The sequence below is a fragment of the Hyla sarda genome, chromosome 3 (assembly GCF_029499605.1).
Source record: "Hyla sarda isolate aHylSar1 chromosome 3, aHylSar1.hap1, whole genome shotgun sequence".
In the NCBI taxonomy this organism is placed as follows: domain Eukaryota; kingdom Metazoa; phylum Chordata; class Amphibia; order Anura; family Hylidae; genus Hyla; species Hyla sarda.
Window position 1 is genome coordinate 141723420 of NC_079191.1, and position 21960 is coordinate 141745379.

The window sequence follows — 21960 nt, forward strand, 5'->3', positions numbered from 1 at the left end:
TATTTTTCCGTATAGTGGGCTGTATGATGGGTCATTTTTTGGGCCGTAATCTGCTGTTTGTATCGGCACCATTTTGATTTTCATCTGACTTTCTGAACACTTTTTACTTGAAGTTATAAACATTAAAAAAGGCAATTCTGTGATTTGGTTTTTGACAACGGCGATCTAAAAGGGGTAATAGTTGGCCTTGGGGGTCACCGGGTGTGGAGCAGGCACAAGTCAGGAGCTCCATATACCCTGAGCACCGGCAATATAAAAATAAAGGGAGAAGTCGGTCCGGCCCTGCTTGCCCGATACAGGGCTAAATGTATGAAACATTCACCTGCCAAGCGCCCGGAACTACATGTCCGGGGTTGTCGGGCAATAGGATTTCCACATCCATGCCCAGTATATTAGGTTTAGTGCAGGTGAACAGCCTGTCAGTTTCACTTTGAAAAAGACCTGTCTGCTATAGTAAATGCTTGTATTCCTCATAAAAGAAAAATGCTGGAGCACCTTTCTTTAGAATTCCTTATTGTGCAATTCTTCCTAGAAATGTATAAATAAATTTACAAATAGGCATTACCATTACATTTGTAAGTAGGGTGTCTTCATAGAAACTCTGTGGGCGCAGTCTAAGGCCCCTTTCACACTATACAAATTCATCCGTAATGAACGTCCGTCATATAAATCTTGCAAATCGGCCGTTAAACGGGCGTTAGAAAATCCCATTATAGTCTATGCGATTTTTCTAATAGCCGTTTTAACCAGTTATCGCCTGTTATTAATAACGGGCGTTATTTTGTGACGGGCGAATGAACGGAAGAAATAGTGCATGCACTATTTCTCCCGTTACTATCGCCCATCACAAAATAACGTCCGTTATTAATAACAGGCGATAACGGGTTACAACTGCTATTAGAAAAATCCCATAGACTATAATGGGATTTTCTAACGTCAGTTAGGTCATTTTGCAGGGCTCTGGCAGTGCTCCTCCTTGCACAAAGGCAGAGGTAGCGGTCCTGCTGCTGGGTTGTTGCCCTCCTAAGGCCTCCTCCATGTCTCCTGATGTACTGGCCTGTCTCCTGGTAGCACCTCCATGCTCTGGACACTACGCTGCACTACCTGAACCACTTGCATGGGTTGTAGACTCCGTCTCATGCTACCACTGGAGTGAAAGCACCACCAGCATTCAAAAGTGACCAAAACATAAGCCAGGAAGCATAGGCACTGAGAAGTGGTCTGTGGTCACCACCTGCTGAACCACTCCTTTATTTGGGGTGTCTTGCTAATTGCCTATAATTTCCACCTGTTGTCTGTTCAATTTTCACAACAGCATGTGAAATTGATTGTCAATCAGTGTTGCTTCCTGAGTGGACAGTGTGATTTCACAGAAGTGTGACTGACTTGGAGTTCCAATGTTTTAAGTGTTGTTCCCTTTGTTTTTTTGAGCAGTGTATATAGAACGCAGCTAAAGCAAATAGTCTATGGAACTACTAATAATTCCATAGGCTTGCAGGGGACTTCCGACAATTCCATAGCAGCAAGCCACAGATTTGCCAAAGTTCAAAAAGTGTATCCTGCCACTGAAACTATGTAGTTAAGCTTTTATGCATTTCCAGGGGGATTAGCAGAACGGCACAATTCAGATTTCTAAGAAATAAAGTTCCAAATTTATAATTCTAGGGGATGCAAATATATAAAAGACATATCAGGAGAGCTGAGAGGTCCTCCTAACTGAGGTATTCCAGAGAACATATAAACAAAGAAGGTCATTCTAATAAAATGCTTAAAGGGGTTATCCAGCGGGAGGAGGAGTTCCACAACTTTGTTCATTGCATTCCCGCTCCGGTCCCAGATGCGATCCTCTTCCTCATAGAAATTGTGACACTTGGGCCTGGAGCGAGAGAGGGCCCAGAGTGTCATACAGTTGCTCAGCCAATCACTGGCCGTAACAATGTGCTGCTTCGGACAGGGATTGGTTGAGTAGCAGTATGACACTCTGGGCCCGACGTCACGATTTCTGAAAGGAAGAGAAGCGCAGCCGGGACAGAGGCTGGACACTACAGGCACACTGTAAGTATGGCCAGAGTTGCGAAACTCCCCCTTCAGCTGGATAACCCCTTTAGGGTCTATTCACACGTACAGTATTCTGTGCAGATTTGATGTGCAGGATTTGAAGCTGTGTCCAGTCATTCAGTTTACATTGAAATCTGCAGCAGAAAATACTGTGCATTAAATCTGTGCATCTGCGCAGAATACTCTACATGTTAATATACTATTAATGTTGTGTTTTCTTATCATATAGATTTTATTATACTTCTGTGCTCTTGAATCATAATGGAGGGAACTGTGGTCTGCATTGCAGCAGAAAATGCCGGTGCGTTCAGACGCTCTCCTCGCAAGTGTAGATCAATCCAAGGTTGGATACAAATCAAATCCAAAATGGGAAATTATATATAGGCAAAAGGATTTTATTTAACATAAAATAATAAAATGGGGATAGTGAAAAAAGGCCGTAACATGGGGGGTGGGACAACGCTTTTCGAAGGGCGTGATCCCTTCTTCGTCAGGTCCAATGGTTATGCAGATGGAGATGTCGTCATTTATACCAGGAGGAGTGCCTGTCGTCTGGTCCCGGCTCGCTTCCAGTTGTTGGCGGACTTCTAGATGTCAAGTCTGGATAGGAAAACCTTCTGTGGATCAGTAAATGTCCTTCTGGATCATATCAGATCCCAGGAAAACAAGGCAGGCAGCGGTGCAGAAGGGGCCACATATATTCCAATGCACCCTGACTCCTAAAAGGAATTGCTTCATCTGGGCTCAGTCCAAACTAAACAGTTGCAGTCCCTGCCTCACAGTTTCTCCTATTCTCCACACACTGTGCTCTGACCATAAAGGTAACTGGCAGGGTTTAGGTTTCCCATCCAATAACAGAGGAGGGGAGGGCCCACCCGGGCCCGCCCCCCATGTTACGGCCTTTTTTCACTATCCCCATTTTATTCTTTTATGTTAAATAAAATCCTTTTGCCTATATATAATTTCCCATTTTGGATTTGATTTGTATCCAACCTTGGATTGATCTACACTTGCGAGGAAAGCGCCTGAACACACCGGCATTTTCTGCTGCAATGCAGACCACAGTTCCCTCTATTTCCAAGACCGCCTAGGATCATTCTAAGACGGAGAAGGTGACGTGGCAGCACTCCCGGACTTTCTATTCACTACGCTATATGGTGTTGTACCCGTAGTGCAACACCCAAAGGTGAGCAGAACTGCTTCTCTTCTCATTTACCCTCAGTTATTAGGAGTAACGGCACATTGCTGCGCTTTTTTTCTGTTCCCTTTTCTTTCTATAGTTTCTCTTGAATCATAATGAGCACATAAACTGTGATCTGTTCATTGTATTAAAGGGGTTGTGCGCTGCCCTGCAGTTCGGAGCTCTGCTCACAGCGTCTGGAAGTTCATTACTCCGAACACTGTGTGCAGGCTCCCGTGTTCGCAGCAGCCGGGCGTGACGTCACGCCCGGCCCCTTCGTGATGTCTCGCCCGCCCCCTCTACCAAAGTCTATGGGAAGGGGGTGTGACAGCGGTCGCGCCCCCTTCCCATAGACTTTCGTTGAGGGGGCGGGCGAGACGTCACGAGGGGGTGGGCGAGACGTCACGAAGGGGGCGGGCAAGACGTCACGAAGGGGGCGGGCGTGACGTAACGAAGGGGACGGGCGTGACGTCACGCCCAGCGGCTGCGAACACGGAAGCCAGCACACAGCGTTCGGAGTAATGAACTTCCGGACGCTGTGAGCGGAGCTCCGAACTGCAGGGCAGCGCACAACCCCTTTAAAGGTTTCTTGTAGATACTAGAAAGGTTTAAAAATATGGAAATAAAAATCATAACAACCATGCTACCTCCTTTATCCATTTTTGTAGTTTGTGTTAGAACAGAAATTGTTGGGACTCAGTCCTGGCCACTTACAGATTTTTTATATAGTTTATTAAGAATTTTTTTTTCATTTTCACATAAACCGTGTCAGAATAGGAGCTTTTCATACAATGTTTTCACAGTCAATAGTCAAGAAGCTGCATGGTGTAAGTATTCCATTTCCCTGTATGTCATGGTCTTAGCTTATTCAATAAGTGCCTATTACTTCTTATTAACATGTCATAAGACAAGAACCATAAAAGGTCAATCTGACAATAAAACTTACAGATGACTGAGGAACAGAGGACTGCTGGCTAACAGCGCAAGGAGAAACAGACCGTCTGTCGCCAGACACACCTGCCTAGAGACAAGCACAAGAAAAGGTGAACATTTCTGACAAAGAATACGTATAGCAGAGCCGAAGTGACCCCCCCCCCAACTTATGAAATAAACATTATACTATGCACCATCAATATCTTACAGGGAACCTGTCAGGCAAAACATGCAGACTACTCTGCAGACATCATATTAGCTGGAGGAGCTGAGCAGATTGATATACAGTTCTATAAGAAAAGCTTCAGGAGAACTTGTCCATTTACCTCTGTAAATCTCGGATATTTCTGGGCTAACCAAAAATGAAGGCAGCCAGATGTTAGAAGAGGCTTTTCCTCTATAGTAGTGTGGCAGTTTTATATTATATAACATAGCACTAGCAGAGTGCTGCTGTCATTTTTCTGTTCATGTCTGCATGACATGTCCAAAAAAATGTTTTCATGACAGTAACATTTTAAGTAAATCGTATTAAACAAAATTTCAGTTATTTATTCTCTTTGAGGACTTCATTTGTTCCCTGATACAAAACTTTGGAATGCTTAGTTTTACATTAAAAACAAATCTATTAGGCATAGCATAAGCCATTTGCACCCTGTGATGATGTCACTGTGTGCATTAACTCATATGTTTAACATCCATGTATTGTGCCATCACCATGTGTGTTATTCCAGTATTGTGACATCTTTTTTTGAATTGTAGAAAAATTGGCTGGACGGCACTGCTAGGACAACTAATTGTAGGTTCATGGAGGACTGAGGATCAATAAAGCAAGGCTGTGAGGTTGTGTCAACATGTAAGGCGTGGTATGGGGGTACTAGGAGGAAACGTAGACCAAACAGAAAATTAACAAGAGTACGTGCCGCGCACTACAAAGACTCTTACACTCACCATTCAACCAACGGCTTCACACTACGATTGTAGACACCTCAGACGTGGCTGCAGGGACTGCGTGGGGTGCTCAGAGGCGACTGCTGGCGATTTCGCACAACTGCGCTTCTTCCGGCCTCGAAGAGGCCAGAAGAAGCGCACTTGCGCAAAACCGCCGGCAGTCGCCTCTGAGCACCCCATGCAGTTGCTGCAGCCATGTCTGAGATGTCTACGATAGGAGTGTTAAGCCGTCGGTTGAATGGTGAGTGCAAGAGTCTTTGTAGTGCGTGGCACATAATATTTTGTGAATCGTTCCTGCATTGTAAAACATTGTGAAAGTTATTGCACTGTGACATCACTGTGTGTAAACAGCCTTATCTGTGGCTATACAATGGTTTTTTTATTAGGTAATGTGACATCACGGTGTGCGCTGTCCCTGAACTGTAACATTACTATAACTATTACAACTAATGTAACTAAACTTTGGTCATTACCCATGTGCTGTGATGTCAATGTTTTTAAGATCCCTGTGGAGAGTTTATTCCTATCTTTGCACTGTGACTTTAATCCCTGTGGTAGGATATTATTATGTGCACCATCTGAACATTATGTAAGAATTTTTCCCATACAGTATCTGTACATTTTCTAGTGTCGAGTTAATGGAGTCTGTCAAAGATTTTACATTGGGGGCTTGAAAATTCAAGGTATTCCTCTGCACATCTGGTACCTGTTGAACAGAGGCCAAACTCTGAAGCTGTGTGCTGCTCAAATGCTGCTGTTGGAGTGCTGCTGTCTGGAGCATTAGATGTTGCTGTTGGGCTGCATACATTTGCTGAAGATATTGGGCCGCAGAGCTAGGAGGACGATTTAGTGTCTGTTGAATAACCTGCAGGGAAATTAACATTACCAAACTGAAAAGATTAAAAAAATTGTCAGCACTCACGGTCGCTATAAAAATGTCTCATCGTGGTTTGCTATTCACCACATACTTCCTTTACTATCACAAACTAGAAAGATAGAAACACATCAGGAACCTTTCAGATTATTAAGGACATAATGACTTTTTCTTCTTTTGTAGTTCTGTGGCAGTGATATCATTACTTATAGAACATATTAGGCAAAGTAAAAATATCTTCAATCTTTAGTATGAGGGATAATGTTAAACTGGGATCCTATATACCTACCTAAATAGAAATGAATGCTTATAAATATACACCTTCCATATTGCAGCTTTCTGCATCGGCGTGTTGATATTTCGCAGGTCAGCATTGACCTTTACCACATTCTTGTAGTCTTTAGCCTATGAAAGACTATGGTGACAAAGGGTTCTCTCTAGGGTCAAGTCCTGGAAAAAAAAGTGAGGGAACTCACCCATAATTTCCACTCAAGGGCTGGTCCTTCAGGACTCCTGGTAATAGGAATGGTGTTGCTGCTGTGGAAAAAGGGCAGGAACTCAGTTCCCACACATTTCTGCAGGATTTGACCTCTGAGTTCTCTACTACACCAGTGGCACAGCGAGCCAAAGAAACAGAGGAGCACATCCCCATCAAGTTGGGGGCTGCTACATCCTTATATTTTTATATTTCTTTATACATCTTTTTCCTTTTAAGTGTAAAAAAATGTAGGTATGAGCAAAAGAAGGTAATTACTCACCGGTAATTGTGTTTCCCCAAGCCATGACAGCACCAACTGAGAGAGGGACTCCGCCCCTAAGGACAGGAAACCTAGAGGATAAAAGGCAGGTCCCTCCTCCACAGCCTCAGTGAATTTCCAAGTTGAGAAGGGCCTACCATTGGTTAGTATACAAAATATACATAAAATTACAAAAATAGGAAGAAGAATATAATAAGGGTCATACCAGTGCAGAAAAAAAACACTAAAATAATTCTTCCGAAACATAGGGTGGGAATGCCCCGGTGCTGTCATGGCTGGGGGAAACACAATTACTGGTGAGTAACTACCGGCTTTCCCTTTCGCCATGACAGCACCAACTGAGATAACAGAGATAACACCTAGGGTGGGACTACAGCCTGGAGGACTTTCCGTCCAAAAGAAACAGCAGAGGAAGAAATGCCCACATCCACCCTGTAGTGCTTGAAAAGGGTAAGTAGAGACGACCAGGTGGCCACCATGCAAATCTGGTCTATGGAAGCTCCTCTTCTCTCGGCCCAAGAGGAAGCCATTGATCTAGTGGAATGAGCCCTGGGATCTGAAGGAGGGGAAACTTCAGAAGCTATATAGGCTAGAGATATAGCTTGTTTAATCTACCTAGCAACAGAGCTCCTGCTAGCTTGCTTCCCTTTATTTGAGCCAGAAAACAGAATAAATAAAGATGAGGACTTCCTAAAAGGACCTAGTTTTCTATAGATATTCTAGAATGCACCTCCTCACATCTGGATTATGGAAAAGTTTCTCTTTCATTAGAAACTTCCGAACAGAAGGATTGCAAAACAATATTCTGTGACACGTGAAATTTGGACACTACTTTTGGTTGGTAAGCAGGATCGGGATAGAAGATGATCCTATCAGCTAGGATTTTAGTATAGGGCTCTACACTGGAAAGGGCCGACAGGTCACCTGTCCCTCCAGTCCCTCCTGTGAGCTAAGGCATCCACCACCTAGGGCCTTTCTGTTTGGTCTAGGGAGCAAAAATTTCTTACTTGGTGGTTTTGTCTTGTGGCGAATAAGTCCACCTGAGGAACTTCCCATAGCTGTGTAATCTTTTGGAAGATGTCCTGGTCGAGTCTCCACCATTCAACCTGGTGTTAACTGTGACGGCTGAGAAAATCTGCTTTTACATTCAGACTTCCATTTAGGTGTACGGCTGTGAGAGACAAAAGATGATCTTCTGCTAAGGAAAACATTTGAGTAGCAATAGACATGACATTTTTGCTTTTTGTGGAGCCCTGGAGATTTATTACTGCAACTGCTGAGTTGTCTGACAGAATTTTGACATTTCTTTGGAACAGACAAGGCCTGGCCTGATCCAGACTTTTTTGAATGGCCAGTAACTCTTTTTAATTTGAAGAGAGGGAGGACTCCTTTCCCCACCTTCCCTGAAAATTTGTGTCCAAAATGGGAGCCCCCCAGCCATAAGCACTGGCATCTGGGGTTAGAAGAACTAGATCTTAATTCCTCCACTCCAGACCCTTTGAGAGACTTGCGGCATCTAGCCACCAAAGGAGAGAGGCTAGTGCAGCGTCTGACAATTCTACTGGACTGTCCAGATCTGAGGCGGACTTGTTCAAGGCTGCCGGAGCTTCCCACTGAAGCTTTCTTGTATGGAATTGAGCCCAAGGGACCGCTTGGATGGTGGTTGTGTAAAGGCCCAGTAAAGACATTGCCTTCCTTATTGGTACTGTGCGCAACCTCAACACCTCTCTGGCTAGGTCTTGTAATTTTTGGATCTTTTCTTGAGGAAGGAAACATTTTTGAAGATTGGAGTCTAGTATAATTCTGAGAAATACTTTCTTTCTTGCAGGAACTATGGAGGACTTTCCCCAATTTATGATCCACCCTAACTTTTTAGAATTAGTAAGGTGTGATTTAGGAAGGAATTTACCTCCTCTACTGAATGACCAATAAGCAGAAAATAATCTAGATGGGGACAAAAGTTCCCATCCCTTCTCTGACATGGGTCGCCATCTCTGAAATGATCTTTGTAAATACCCTAGGGGCAACAGAAATACCGAAGGGCAGGGCCCAGAACTGGAGATGCACTTCTTCTGAATTTAATACTACTGCTATCCTCAGGTACTTCTGATAATCCTGGTGAATAGAGACATGTAAATAGGCATCTTTTTGGTCTAGTGAGACCATATAACAGTCTTTTAACAGATTTACAGTAGACTTTATGGTTTCCATTTAGAATTTTTGATAAATCAGTAACTTGTTTAGAGGTTTCAGGTTTATAATTGTCCAGTATGAACCGTCTGTTTTTTTTTTTGTTTTTTTTTTACTAGAAAAAGGGAGTAGTAAAACCCCTGCCCCTTTTCTTCCCTTGGGACTGGAATCAGCACATCTTTTTTGATTAAAGAAAAAACTTCCTGTTTGACCTCCTTAATCCTGATTTTTTTGTGACTACCAGGCAGGGAGGAGCCAGACTGGAGAATTCCAACCACAGGGCCCTCTTTGATGATACTGAGGATCTAGCTGCTGTTTGATATTTTCTCCCATTCCGGAAAGAAATTCTGCAGTCTGCCTCCTACACGCCCCGAAACATCAATTTGGGTTAGGTTTTTTGGGGTTACTTGGGGACTGGTTAAACATGTAACCTTTTGTTTTCTTGGGAAAATGCCACTTAGAGGACTCCAACTTTATCGTGTTCTGGGCACCTAGATTTCTAATTGGGATGTAAAGACTTATTAGGCTTGTAGATCTGAGAATAAGGGAAAGCTTTTTCCCATCTCCCCCTTTCTCTAAAATATCTGATAATACATAACCAAACAAAAACGCCAAAAAAGAGGATCTCACTGCTGCTATTATGTTAGCTATACAGGCTTGACAGATAGACTTGTCATAATTAGGATGCATCTTCCCTTTACAAGAGCTACACTCTTGGATTTTTTTTTAGATTTTTTAGGCACATCATCTCTCTAAAAAAAAACAGGAAAAAAACAGACTACAATTAGAAACACCAAAAAACGGAAGAGTACACTCAATCAGGTATCCTGAAACTTATTGCAGGTACCGTGGACGGGATCTTTGCTGAGACCTCAGCTAAGTCTCGCTTGGGGTCCCCCTTGGAGCTCACAATGACAGGCTCGATGACTCCTGCTTGTGGAAGACGATGCAGGTACAGAGGGCTGCCTAAATACTATCAGGCCGCCCTCTGCACCTGATGCATTGTGGGAAATAAATCTTTTTACCTTAGTACCTGGTCTCAGCGCTCCTGTTCATCCCGCCCTGTTGCTTGGAGAAATTGGTTTTATTTGGATTTTATCGGCGTGGAGTAGCTGCAGAGACCGCCCTGTATTGCACCTTTATCCATGGTTGTACATGGACGCAGTACAACCTCCTTTGGTAAGCGCAATTCACACAGTGCGTTACCTATTTTATCCCTCAGTGTCACACTATGGAGCGCATCCTTGTTCTCTTTTTTATTTCCCCAGACTAGGGGAGCCTGCTAGGGAATAGAACCATAGACTGCAGGGTGTAGATCTCTTCCCTCAGCCTCAGTATTCAACTGGGACAGGAACTCCTGCCCCACTAGGCTTCCCAAGGACAGGAAACCACTGAGGCTGGGGAGGAGAGACCTGCCTTTTATCCTCTAGGTTTCCTGTCCTTAGGGGCAGAGTCCCTCTCTCAGTTGGTGCTGTCATTGTGAAAGGGAAATATCTAGTTTTACGGCACAGTACATTACTGTACATGCAGCAAAAATGTTACATTGTTTCTTTAGACCGTCTTTGCCCAACCCCTTTTTCCTGCCATGTAGAAGAGATAAGTGTACATAGGAATTCTGCAGCAATTTTTAAAAAGTTCCTAGAATGACTTATTTGGAATGCGTATCTCTGTACAGCACTGCAGAATATGTTAGAGCTATTAAAGCAATATTAAGTAGTAACATACATTTTGGTATAGCATGAAAAAAAAAGAAATAGTACTGACACATCTTTATACATTTTTATTTATTAAAATATAAATATTTTTCAATTGTGAATTTGGTCCAAAGTTTGTCACAGGGGAGTTGATTTTTTTTGCCCAGTTCTAGGATAAAACCTATGTAAGGCTATGTTTCAACTTGGTTTTTTTGGAGAGTTTTACCAAAAGAATAAAAATAAAAAAACGCCAAAATGGCCACATGGCGTTTTTCCGTGGGAAAACGCTGTGGCCAGATGTTAGCAGGGAGTCAATAGGGAAACGCAAAACGCCAAACCTCCTTTGCGTTATTGGGTTTGGTGTTTTTTCCCCTGACCCCGGCGTTTTGCTGCGATCTGGCAATTTTGCATAATCGCAGCAAGCTGAGACTATGATGCTTTATTAAAGCAAAAACACCATAGTTTTAGCATCCCTGGAGGGAAGTAGTGATAAATAGCGTCTCTACTTACCTCCGCAGCCACACAGCATTTTCCAGCACAGGATGTTGCTGCACTGGGAGCTGTCCCTGCATAGATCTGCAGGTGTGCTATGGCTACAGAGCAGATGCTGAGCAGTAGATATACGTCATATATATACTGCCCAGCAAGAATTTACAGTGAACCTACAATGTGTATATAGTATGGTTCACTTAACCACCTGCTGAGCTTAGAGCTATGTGCCAGTGCAGCAAGGAAAGAGTTAACTTACACTGCTGGACAGTGTAGGTTAAAAAATACCTGTCACCAAATAAACTTTTCTAAACTAACTCAGGCTACGTTCCCCAACTACCCTTAAAAAAAAATTCAGAGCTTTAAAGGTGTACTCCAGTGGAAAACTTTTTTTTTTTAATCAACTGGTGCCAGAAAGTTAAACAGATTTGTAAATTGTCTTCCATGGTTGAAGCTTTGGAATAAAGTACCACTTGCAAAGAATACCTGGGTTGGTGTGCTGAGTTGTTCCGTTTCTTTCCTTTTCTATTGCATGAAGATTTGTAAATTGCTTCTATTAAAATTTTTTAATCCTTCCAGTACTTATTAGAGGCTGTATCCTACAGAGGAAATTCTTTTCTTTTGGGATTTCTTTTCTGTCATGACCACAGTGCTCTCTGCTGACACCTCTGTCCATTTAAGGAACTGTCCAGAGCAGCATGTGTGCTATGGGGATTTTCTCCTGCTCTGGACAGTTCCTGGCATGGACAAAGGTGTCAGCAGAGAGCACTGTGGTCGTGACAGAAAAGAAATCCAAATAGAAAAGAATTTCCTCTGTAGTATACAGCCGCTAATAAGTACTGGAAGATTTTTTAATAGAAGTAATTTAAATATCTGTTTAACTTTCTGGCATCAGTTGATTAAAAAAAAAAAAAAAAAAGTTTTCCAAAGCTCTGTATCTTACTTTTATTCTTACTCACATAGTGCAATCTCCCCACAGGAAAAAGTGGGCGTTTCCCAGCAGGCATGACATCAGTGAAGCCTGCTGGGGGACCACTTCCGTTCTCACATCGTTGCAGTGCTGTGATGAATAGAAGACCTCAAGCTCTATGCATCTTTCAGTAATCAAGCTCAGTACAGAGAAACACTTTCTGACAGGCCAGGAGGAGATTACCGTAATTGCAGCAGGGACCAGAACAGAGCCACCTAGTGGCCGATTTTTCTATTACATTTTGAACATATTTATGTTGATAATTTTAAAAGAAAGTGAATGGGAAAGTGTCTTCTAATTACACAAGGAACACTACATTAAAAGTTTTGTTTGGTGACAGGTACTCTTTAACCCTTTGTGTAGTATACAATATATACAGCTAGCGTATATATATAGCGTATACAGAAGACGAGGTCCACTTACCTCCCTCGCTCCTGTCCATGTAGTGATGATGTCATAAAGGGCGAAGCTACAAACAGGAGCCAGGGTGGCAATTCTGAAAATGTCGATATTGCAAGTTTATTATATGAGGAGTATAAAATAAATATAAAATCAAATCAGCCTCCTATCGCCTTAGCAGGGCCCTTGCATTGGGCGAAAGGGCTCAATATAACATAAAAAAATGATAATATGTAAAAAAAAAAAAAAGGGGGGTAATAAAAATATGCTGATAGTTCATGCGTATATACCAACTGAGGTGAATAGCAGCTGAAAATGGTAAGGTGCACTTAGTTCATAGAATAGCTTGTTAGTGGTACAATGTAACAATTCAGTGATAATGTAGCAGTATTTAGCAATAGTTCATAGAGTAGTTCATTGGTGGTATAGTGCAACAGTTCAGCAATAATGTAGCAGTGTTTGGCAATAATGCATAGAATAGTTCGTTGCTGGCACAGTGCAACAGTTCAGTAATAGTAGCAGTGATGTAGCAAGTTATAACTTCCACTATTTGTGAATGATGGTTGGTGGTATAATGACACTGGAATAAAGCAAGGTTGGTGCACGGCACCACTCACCAACCGTAAGGGATGTAGAAGGATGAAAAGTCTGGGTTGTCACGGTGGCGTCCAGGCACTCAAAAGTGTGCCCGTCTGTGCGATTGTACAGGATCTCGGTCACCAGGTTTGTTCCGTGATATTCGGCTGGCACAGTCCAGCTTCTGGCCTATGGGAAGATAATTGCCATGGTGGCTGGCAGATGGAGACACAGATGAGTCCTGTGCTGGTACACGAGTGGATGCCGGCGTCCTGGTGTAAGTGTTGTGCTCCGTGCCAGCCCAGACTGTTCATCCTTCTACATCCCTTACGGTCGGTGAGTGGTGCCGTGCACCAACCTTGCTTTATTCCAGTGTCATTATACCACCAACGATCATTCACCAATAGTGGAAGTTATTACTTGCTACATCACTGCTACTATTACTGAACTGTTGCACTGTGCCAGCAATGAACTATTCTATGAATTATTGCCAAACACTGCTACATTATTGCTGAACTGTTGCACTATACCACCAATGAACTACTCTATGAACTATTGCTAAATACTGCTACATTATCACTGAATTGTTACATTGTACCACTAACAAACTATTCTATGAACTAAGTGCACCTTACCATTTTCAGCTGCTATTCACCTCAGTTGGTATATACGCCTCAACCATCAGCATATTTTTATTACCCCCTTTTTTACATATAATTTTTTATGTTATATTAAGCCCCTGCTAAGGCGATATGAGGCTGATTTGATTTTATATATATTTTATACACCTCATATAAACTTGCAATATCTGGATCCATTTTCTATTTTTTCCTTCTATGTTTTCCTCCTTTTCTAATATACCTTTGAGGACTGGTTAATTCTATTTCCATTTTTATACATTTTTGCCCTTTTTGGGTGAAGGCATCACCGTTATCCTTGGGTATATACTTCCTCAAAACTAAGTGAGCTACACATTCTTTTTTCTATTTATACCAAGTCTGAGAATGTGTTCACATTGTACAAACCCTTCTGGCAGTGTCTTTCCAGACAGGGAGACTCTAAATAAATGCATAGGGTTCCCTGTATTTTATTCTCATCACAGACCTGGCGGGGACAGGAGAAAGGGAAGTAAGTGGACCTCGTTTTCTGTATACACTATATACAGCTATCTGTATAGATTACACGGGTATACTATGAACCTATGTATACTATATGGCCAGGGGAGGTGAGTAGTGATGCTATACATCACTTCTCATCTCCTTACACTCTGTGGACCAGGCGCTCTACATCCGACCCACGGAGTGGTACCCTGAAGGCGGTGAAAAATCTGCCACAGGGGACAAAACTGTAGTTTACAGTGAAATTGATTCCAAATATATCTGGCATCTTACAAGATTACCAATCCAAAATTTTTAAAGGACCTAATCCCTTTTCCGCTTGGAGTTTTTCTGTATTGTGCACTTTCATTTCTATATTTAGGCATCTATTTCTGGTAATACAGCGACCTAAGTGTATTATTTACATATAAATACAGTAGTATTTGTAGTTGGCAAAGTTCTTTTTTTTAATCCATTTTATTTACTATCGCCACCTAGTGGTGATCTTTATAAATTATACAGATAAAAAAAAGTATGGTTAAGAGTATGGTTAAAAAATGGAAGAACAAAAAGCTTCCCCTTTGTAGTTCCACAATGATTTCTTCATGGTGGTGTTCAGAATTCCTATACGTATTAAACAGGTTGTGATGTGTCCGCCCCAAACTTACCTCATTTTATTTATAAATAACCACTTCCTATTCTATATGGAGTGGTACAAGCCACCTAATGATTTTAATAAGGTCCATACACAGCTGAGTTGTCTCTATCATATCACACTACAGCATTAACACTGTTAGCACTGCAACACACAAGCTTGTACCAGTTGTGAGAATGGGTAGGAAAAAGCAATGTGGCATGCCTTTTCGTAAACTGTAATGCAGTGTTTTCCAAACAGTGTGCCTCCAGCTGTTGAAAAACTGTAACTTCCAGCATGCTGAGAGTTGTAGTTTCGCAACAGCTGGAGGCTCACTGTTTGTGTAAGATCTCTCCCTTGTTTGGCAGAAAGCAGTGTCTCATGGAGAAACCCCATGCACTTGTACGAACCCTCCCCCAACAGGATAATGCTGTGAGCAAGGAGCGGCTGTGGTAGAGACAATGCAAACTGAGCTGAAAAGATCTTTTATGCTATAAAAATGTTATTGCTATTATACATACTGTGATTTTCGAGCGGATGTATCAAGATTCTAAAATATATATATATAAAATGATATAATAACTCACCAAGGCCTCCTTTACATTTGTCCGCCAACTGATGCTAGAACTGATCCTTTTCCTTTAAATGGGACAGTTTACATTCATCCCGCGTCTCAGTTTGGACACCGGATGATTGGACTCGGCAGACCGGCACCGGACAGGGGAATGCATCTTGCTGCGTTCCCCTGTCCACCGTTTAGAAACACTGGATGCTAAACAGCTGATGACAAATGATGCACATTGCCATCAGTTGTGGCATCAGTTGCGTCAAAATTTAGGTTGGGTTTTCGTATGCCGGACACTGGACATATGTAATCCTAGCCTAAGAAACTATTTCTGCCACTCTCACTATACACACTATAATAAGGTGTAAGAGAAGAATGCCACAAATGATTCTATACTCTAAATAAACGCAGTAAAAATCATATTTAACATGTACACGGATCTATAAAACTACAGCTATGTTTGGCTCATACAATTGACAAAAACTTTTCACATATTTTTAACCACATCACTTATTGATATCCTTATTTAAAAAAAAAAAAATAGATATATAAAGCTTGTTCTAGGTCACTGTTAAAATTCTTCAAAAGGCCCGTCCAGGCACAGATGCAGCTTCTGGATGATCACATATGTATTATAGTATAAGGGTGGGGTTGGACAAGACATATTTACTGCATATTTTCTGCAGCTGATTTTGCTACCCATTGACTTCAATGGGTAGGTAAAAAGGCAGCAAAATACGGCATGTGTGACCCTACCCTATGACAGCATGTGCAGACATGGAGAAGTGCAAGCCCTAAAAACTATGACTAATGGCTGCATGGTCAGAAATGCATAAGCAAGTCATAAATGAGTACTCATGAAATAAAGGCTAGATTTTATTGGCAAAGCTAGCACTGAATGACTTTCCCCTCTATAATGCAATAACTCAAGATATTACTCTTTTTGTCTTATCAGCCAGCGGGTACAACTGTGAATGCAATTCTGGGCTATCATTCCAGTAATAAGGTTGGTCATACATATTATATAAATAATCATACATCCCCATTTTGGCACCACAGGCTGACAAATGCCAGCATTACAGGCTTATCAGGGGTGTGGAGGTAGCAGGCGCACCGGGCCCTGGTGACTAAGGTGGCCCCAAGTATTATGAATGGCACATGAGGCCCTGTTGCAGATTTTGCGTTGGGCCCAGTGTTTTCTCTCCACTCTTTACAGCGAGAGAACTCACTTCACTTTCTAACAGCCTGAAATTCTTTCCTTGTGTCATGAGAATGAGAACATACTGACTACTAGATTATTCATCGCCAGCCACATAAAAGGAAGACATCCTGGACAAGATGGAATTGAACATATAAGACAAGAATCAGCCTTCCTGTGGTGTTATCCAGCAATAGGGGACACATACCTGCACAGCATGGCGGTCTGAGCTGTACACAGAGATAGGGGGAGGATGGGAAGCAGAAGTGCTTGTAGTTGTTGGAGATGGCGACGATGTGGTAACGTTGTGCTCACCCTCCATGGTCCCTGGTTAATATTTCACTCTGTCTAGGGGAGGAAAAAAAAATACTAAAGTTTCTGGAGGACAAAAACTGATTCACTGATATGTTGCTCAGTATATATGGTGAGTTGCATACCCACCCCAGACATTATATGATAGTGTATGCTATTCAGTTTTAGTAGCTTTTTAAACACAACTTTAAACATGACCATTTTCTATAATATGGGGTAGAAATTGTGATCGAAACGTAAATAATCATAAATAAATGGCCAATGTGAACAAAGAAAGTCATCCAACAGAACTTCCCTGTTTATAGACCATAGAGAAGAGTCCCGTTCACAAATCCAGGGCAGACCTTCCCTGGTATTACACTTAAGACCATGCACTTTTATAGACTTCATAAAGTTTTTGGACTTTAACAACTACCCTCTGCAGACCAGGCGTTTAGATTTTCATATCTCCCTGTTCCTAATTCCATTCACTCCCAGGTTCCACAATATCCTGATGCTAAGGAGAGTGTATATGCGTGATCTCCACCCTCTTCAGAAGAGTAGTTGATTATGCCTCAGGATAGGGTCACACGTAGCGCATCAGCAGCATATTTGATGCTGCGGATGTGCTGATCATGACCATGAGACTCCTGCTGTGCCTGTGTGTCCTGCATTGTCAGCTCGTAGCAGCAATCTGCCGCTATGAGTAGACACTCAGGGATCTGCAAGTCACGCCCGCATGCTCAGTTTATTCACAGGCCACTCTTGGCCTAGCTCAGAGAGCAGGGGGAGCGACCGCAATGTCTGTGAGTAAACTGCACATGCGTGCGACTAGCAGATCCCTGCATGACACACGGGCACAGCAGGAGGCTCACTCTGGCTGACAAATACGCTGCGGATGCGCTACATGTGACCTTACCCTCAAACTGTATGACTTGGTCAGTGGTAGCTCCAGTATGTGTTAATATGTATGATGATAATAGTTGTCCCTTGTATACTAGTATTGCTGTTGATTGTATGACTTATTTAGAGGTATACAGTAGGGCTGGGCGGTATACCGGTTCATACCGAATACCGAAATTTTTGTCCTGCACGATATGAATTTTTCCCCATACCGCAATACCGGTTTGTCCCCTCCCCCTCGGGAATAAATGAATTATCAGCTCAGCGCTGTGCTGTCCCCACATCTGGGAACTAATGATATGTGACCCACGAGCGATGTCCTGCCTCTGCTCTCACCCCAAATAATTATCAGCCCAGTGCTGCGCTTTCCCCATCGCGGTAAATACTCACATATCACCCGCAAGCGCTGCCCTCCTCGTCCTCCTGTTTGTTGCGGGCCGCCGGCGCTGACACTCTGTACTGTATGCTGTATCCCTTTGCCCAGGCTGTAAAAGATAAACAAAATAAAATTTAACTCACCTTCCCCGTTGGTCCGGACCTGCTTCCTGGGGATGGGAACGTCGGACAGCCGTCAGCCCATCACCGGCCGCAGCGATGTTCCGCCTCGGCTGGTGATAGGTTGACAGCTCTCAGACGTTCCTGTTCCCAGGAAGAGCGTAAGGCCGACATAGGAACATGCGTTAAAGTTTATTTAGTTAATCTTTTGCAGCCCGGGCAAAGGGATACAGCATACAGTACAGAGTGTCAGCACCGGTGGCCAGCAACAAACAGGACGACGAGGAGGGCAGCGCTTGCGGGTGATATGTGAGTATTTACCCCGATGGGGAAAGCGCAGCACTGGGCTGATAATTATTTGGGGTGAGAGCAGAAGCAGGACATCGCTCGTGGGTCATATTTTTTTTTTTTTTTGGGGGGGGGGGGTTTGTGGGGGGGGCGTGGAATATTGTTATATACCGTGGAACGGCATTTATAATAGCCTGAGAATATAATACCTATAAATGCAGCATTTGGTTTTTCTGTGGCGTACGTGTGTTATGTTTTTATTTTCTGATTGTAATTCTTTTAATTACATTTTTTGTACATTATTGTAGGGGCTACCATCTTGCCTGAGCTATTTTTAAACTGCATTTAGAGATATGCTTTACAGTAGGCCCCATGGACATAGGCAATAATAGACAGGAGCTGTCCCATTCACATGAACAGGAAAGGGTCTGGTTGTGATCTTTTTAGAGGTGATTCTACAGGGAGGGGGAGGCTGAGCTGTGAACAACAGCCATTGTGTACACCTCTGTTTTCTACTTGTGTCACCTTTCACTATTTTCCTGTCTGTGTTGATAAGGAGGGCACTGCTGGGCAATGATCTCTACAGAGCTTTAGCTTAGTTTTAGGCCTAGTGGCCAGAATGGAGAACGCAAGATTTCAGGATTATAATAAAATATAGATAGTAAGGGCCCATTCAAACTACATATTTTCCAAGCTGAATTTTAGTGGAATTCTGCTACACTATTCACACTACGGAATTTCCGCGGCGGATGTTCCGCTGCGGAAATTCCCAGATCCCAGACTCCAACAAAAGAATTAGTATGTTCTTTCTTTCAAAGGAATCCGCAAAAAAAATCCATTGCCGTCTTTTGAGGCAATGCATTTCCAAGCAGTTCTAGTGCCAGCTTGTTCTGCCAGCACCTGCTGCCCAGTAAGAAATTGCGGGCATAGGTTCCGTAGCGTGAATGGGCACTAAAATTGATAATGAGAAAACAAAATCACCAAAACTTCTTAAAAGATACAGTTAACAGTTAAATCTTGATTTGTCATTTTCTAGTAGCATCCCCTAAGATCAGCTCTGGCTCCAGTTGCCAAGTCTCAGAAACTGATTGGGATTTATGCCAAGCCAGAATTCTCCCCAGAAGACCCATCTGCAGACAGCTGTTTCGGGGTGCTTGCCCCTCGTCAGTACAGAACAGGGTAATCTGGCTTGGCTGAGGTGAGAGGCCTGTGACTAGCTAAAAGGGGCAAGTATTCTCCTTAGGGAGGAGCATCTCTTCCGGTGTAGAACGGAGATTCAAAAAGGCCATTAGCACTCCGCGGGTCTTCTTCCCTTCTGTGGAGAATTCTGGCTTGGCATTATGTCTGATGGCTGATCTTAGGGCATGCTACCTTAGAAGGTGGTGTGATGAGCGGCTTTGCATATTCCTTTACCCAAAAAGCTCGCGTAGTGCTAATGGCCTTTTTGGATCTCCGTTCTACACCAGAAGCAGTGCTCCTCCCTAAGGAAAATACTTACCCCTATTATATATATATATATATATATTTTATATCCCTATATACACACACATATACACTTATTCTTCATGGCATACTTCAACATGCTGGAAACATTCCTCAGAGATTTTGCTGATTTTGCTCCATATGGCATTGATGACATCTCACAGTTGCTGCAGATCTGTTGGCTGCACATCCATGATGCAAATCTCTTCTTCCACCACATCCCCGCGGTCATCTATTGGATTGTGATCTGGTGACTGTGGAAGCCATTGGAGAACAGTGACTTCATTGTCGTGTATGAAATAATGTGAGCTTTGTGACATGGTGCATTATTCTGCTGGAAGAAGATCAGTACACTGTGGTCTTAACCAGTTAAGGACGCAGGGCAAACAGGCAACGCACCCGTTCCCGAGTCCTTAAAGGGGTACTGCACTGGAAAAAAATGTTTTTCTTTTTTTAAATCAACTGGTGCCAGAAAGTTAAACATATTTGTAAATTACTTCCATTAACCCCTTAACGACCACATACGTATATTTATGTCCTGTGGCCGCTCCCAATCTGAAGCGCGCGCAGAAGCTGAGCACACTTCGTATCTGCAAGGTCCTTGTTGTTTTCAGCAACCAGGACCCGCGGCTAATACCGGACATCGCCGATTGGACTGATGTTAGGTATTAACCCTTTAGACGCCGCAGTCAAAGTTGATCACGGTGTCTAAAACGGGAGAATACACTGCCGTTAGCTCAGCGGAGCTGTTCGGGATCGCCGCTGTGAAATCGTGGCATCCCAAACAGCTGACAGGACAGCGAGAGGTGTCTTACATTGCTCCTGGCTGTCCGATCGGCATTTGATTGCTCCAAGCCTGAAATCAGGGCTTGAGCAATCAAGCGCAGAAAACACTGATCAATGCAATCCCTTGGCAATGCATTGAAAAGTGTAAGAGATCAGTCAATGCAGTTTTTTAGCCACTGGAGGGAGCTATAACACTGCATAAAATAAAAAAAAAAAAGTTCATAAATGTGATTTAACTCCTTCCCTAATAAAAATCAGAATCATCCCCCTTTTCCCATAAAAAAAAAAGTGTATAAATAAAAATAAAAACAAACATATGTGGTATCGCCGCATGCGTAAATGTCCGAACCATATAAATATATATTGTTAATTAAACCGCGCGGTCAATTGCGTACGCGCCAAAAAATTCCAAAGTCCAAAATAGCGTCTTTTTGGTCACTTTTTATACCATAAAAATTTTTATAAAAAGCAATCAAAAGTTCCAATCAAAACAAACATGGTACAGATAAAAACTTCAGATCATGGCGCAAAGAATGAGCCCCCATACCGCCCCGTTCGTGGAAAAATAGAAAAGTTATAGGGGTCAGAAGATGACAATTTTAAACATTTTCCTGTATGTAGTTATGATTTTTCCCAGAAGTACGACAAAAATTAAACCTATATAAGTAGGGTATCATTTTAATTGCATGGACCTACAGAATAAAGATAAGGTGTCATTTTTAACGAAAAATTTACTGCGTAGGAACGGAAGCCCCCAAAAGTTACAAAATGTCGTTTTTTCTTCAATTTTGTCGCACAGTGATTTTTTTCCGTTTTGCCGTAGATTTTTGGGTAAAATGACTGATGTCATTACAAAGTAGAATTGGTGGTGCAAAATTTAAAGGGTTCTGATTTTTTTAATGTAAGGAGGAAAAAATGAAAGTGCAAAAGCTGAAAAACTATTGGTCCTTAAGGGGTTAACAATCTTAATCCTTCCAGTACTTATTAGCTGCTATTTGCTCCTCAGGAAGTTATTTTCTTTTTGAATTCCCTTTCTGTCTGACCACCGTGCTCTCTGCTGACACATCTGTCCATTTTAGGAACTGTCCAGAGTAGGAGAAAATCCCCATAGCAAACCTCTCCTGCTCTGGACAGTTCCTAAAATGGACAGAG

At 42.5% G+C, this 21960-nt stretch overlaps 1 protein-coding gene across 12 annotated transcripts in view; it reads right to left on the reverse strand.

Moving 5' to 3' along the window:
* The window catches only part of PHC3 (polyhomeotic homolog 3), a 99803-nt gene that overhangs the window by 58471 nt on the left and 19372 nt on the right, over window positions 1-21960 (reverse strand). For 8 of the 12 annotated variants that reach the window (XR_008891137.1, XR_008891136.1, XM_056565161.1 and 5 more), the window contains exons 2-4: window positions 16772-16911; window positions 5826-5984; window positions 4185-4259 (exon numbers count right to left, since the gene is read on the reverse strand). Coding sequence is in view for 10 of the 12 variants with exons in the window: in XM_056565161.1 (XP_056421136.1) it covers window positions 4185-4259; window positions 5826-5984; window positions 16772-16885 (348 nt within the window). In the remaining 2 variants the exon portion in view is untranslated. Of the gene's footprint in view, window positions 1-4184; window positions 4260-5825; window positions 5985-16771; window positions 16912-18147; window positions 18241-20114; window positions 20132-21960 lie in introns of those variants that run through there. The other 4 variants (XM_056565157.1, XM_056565153.1, XM_056565156.1 and 1 more) reach the window with 4 other exon arrangements.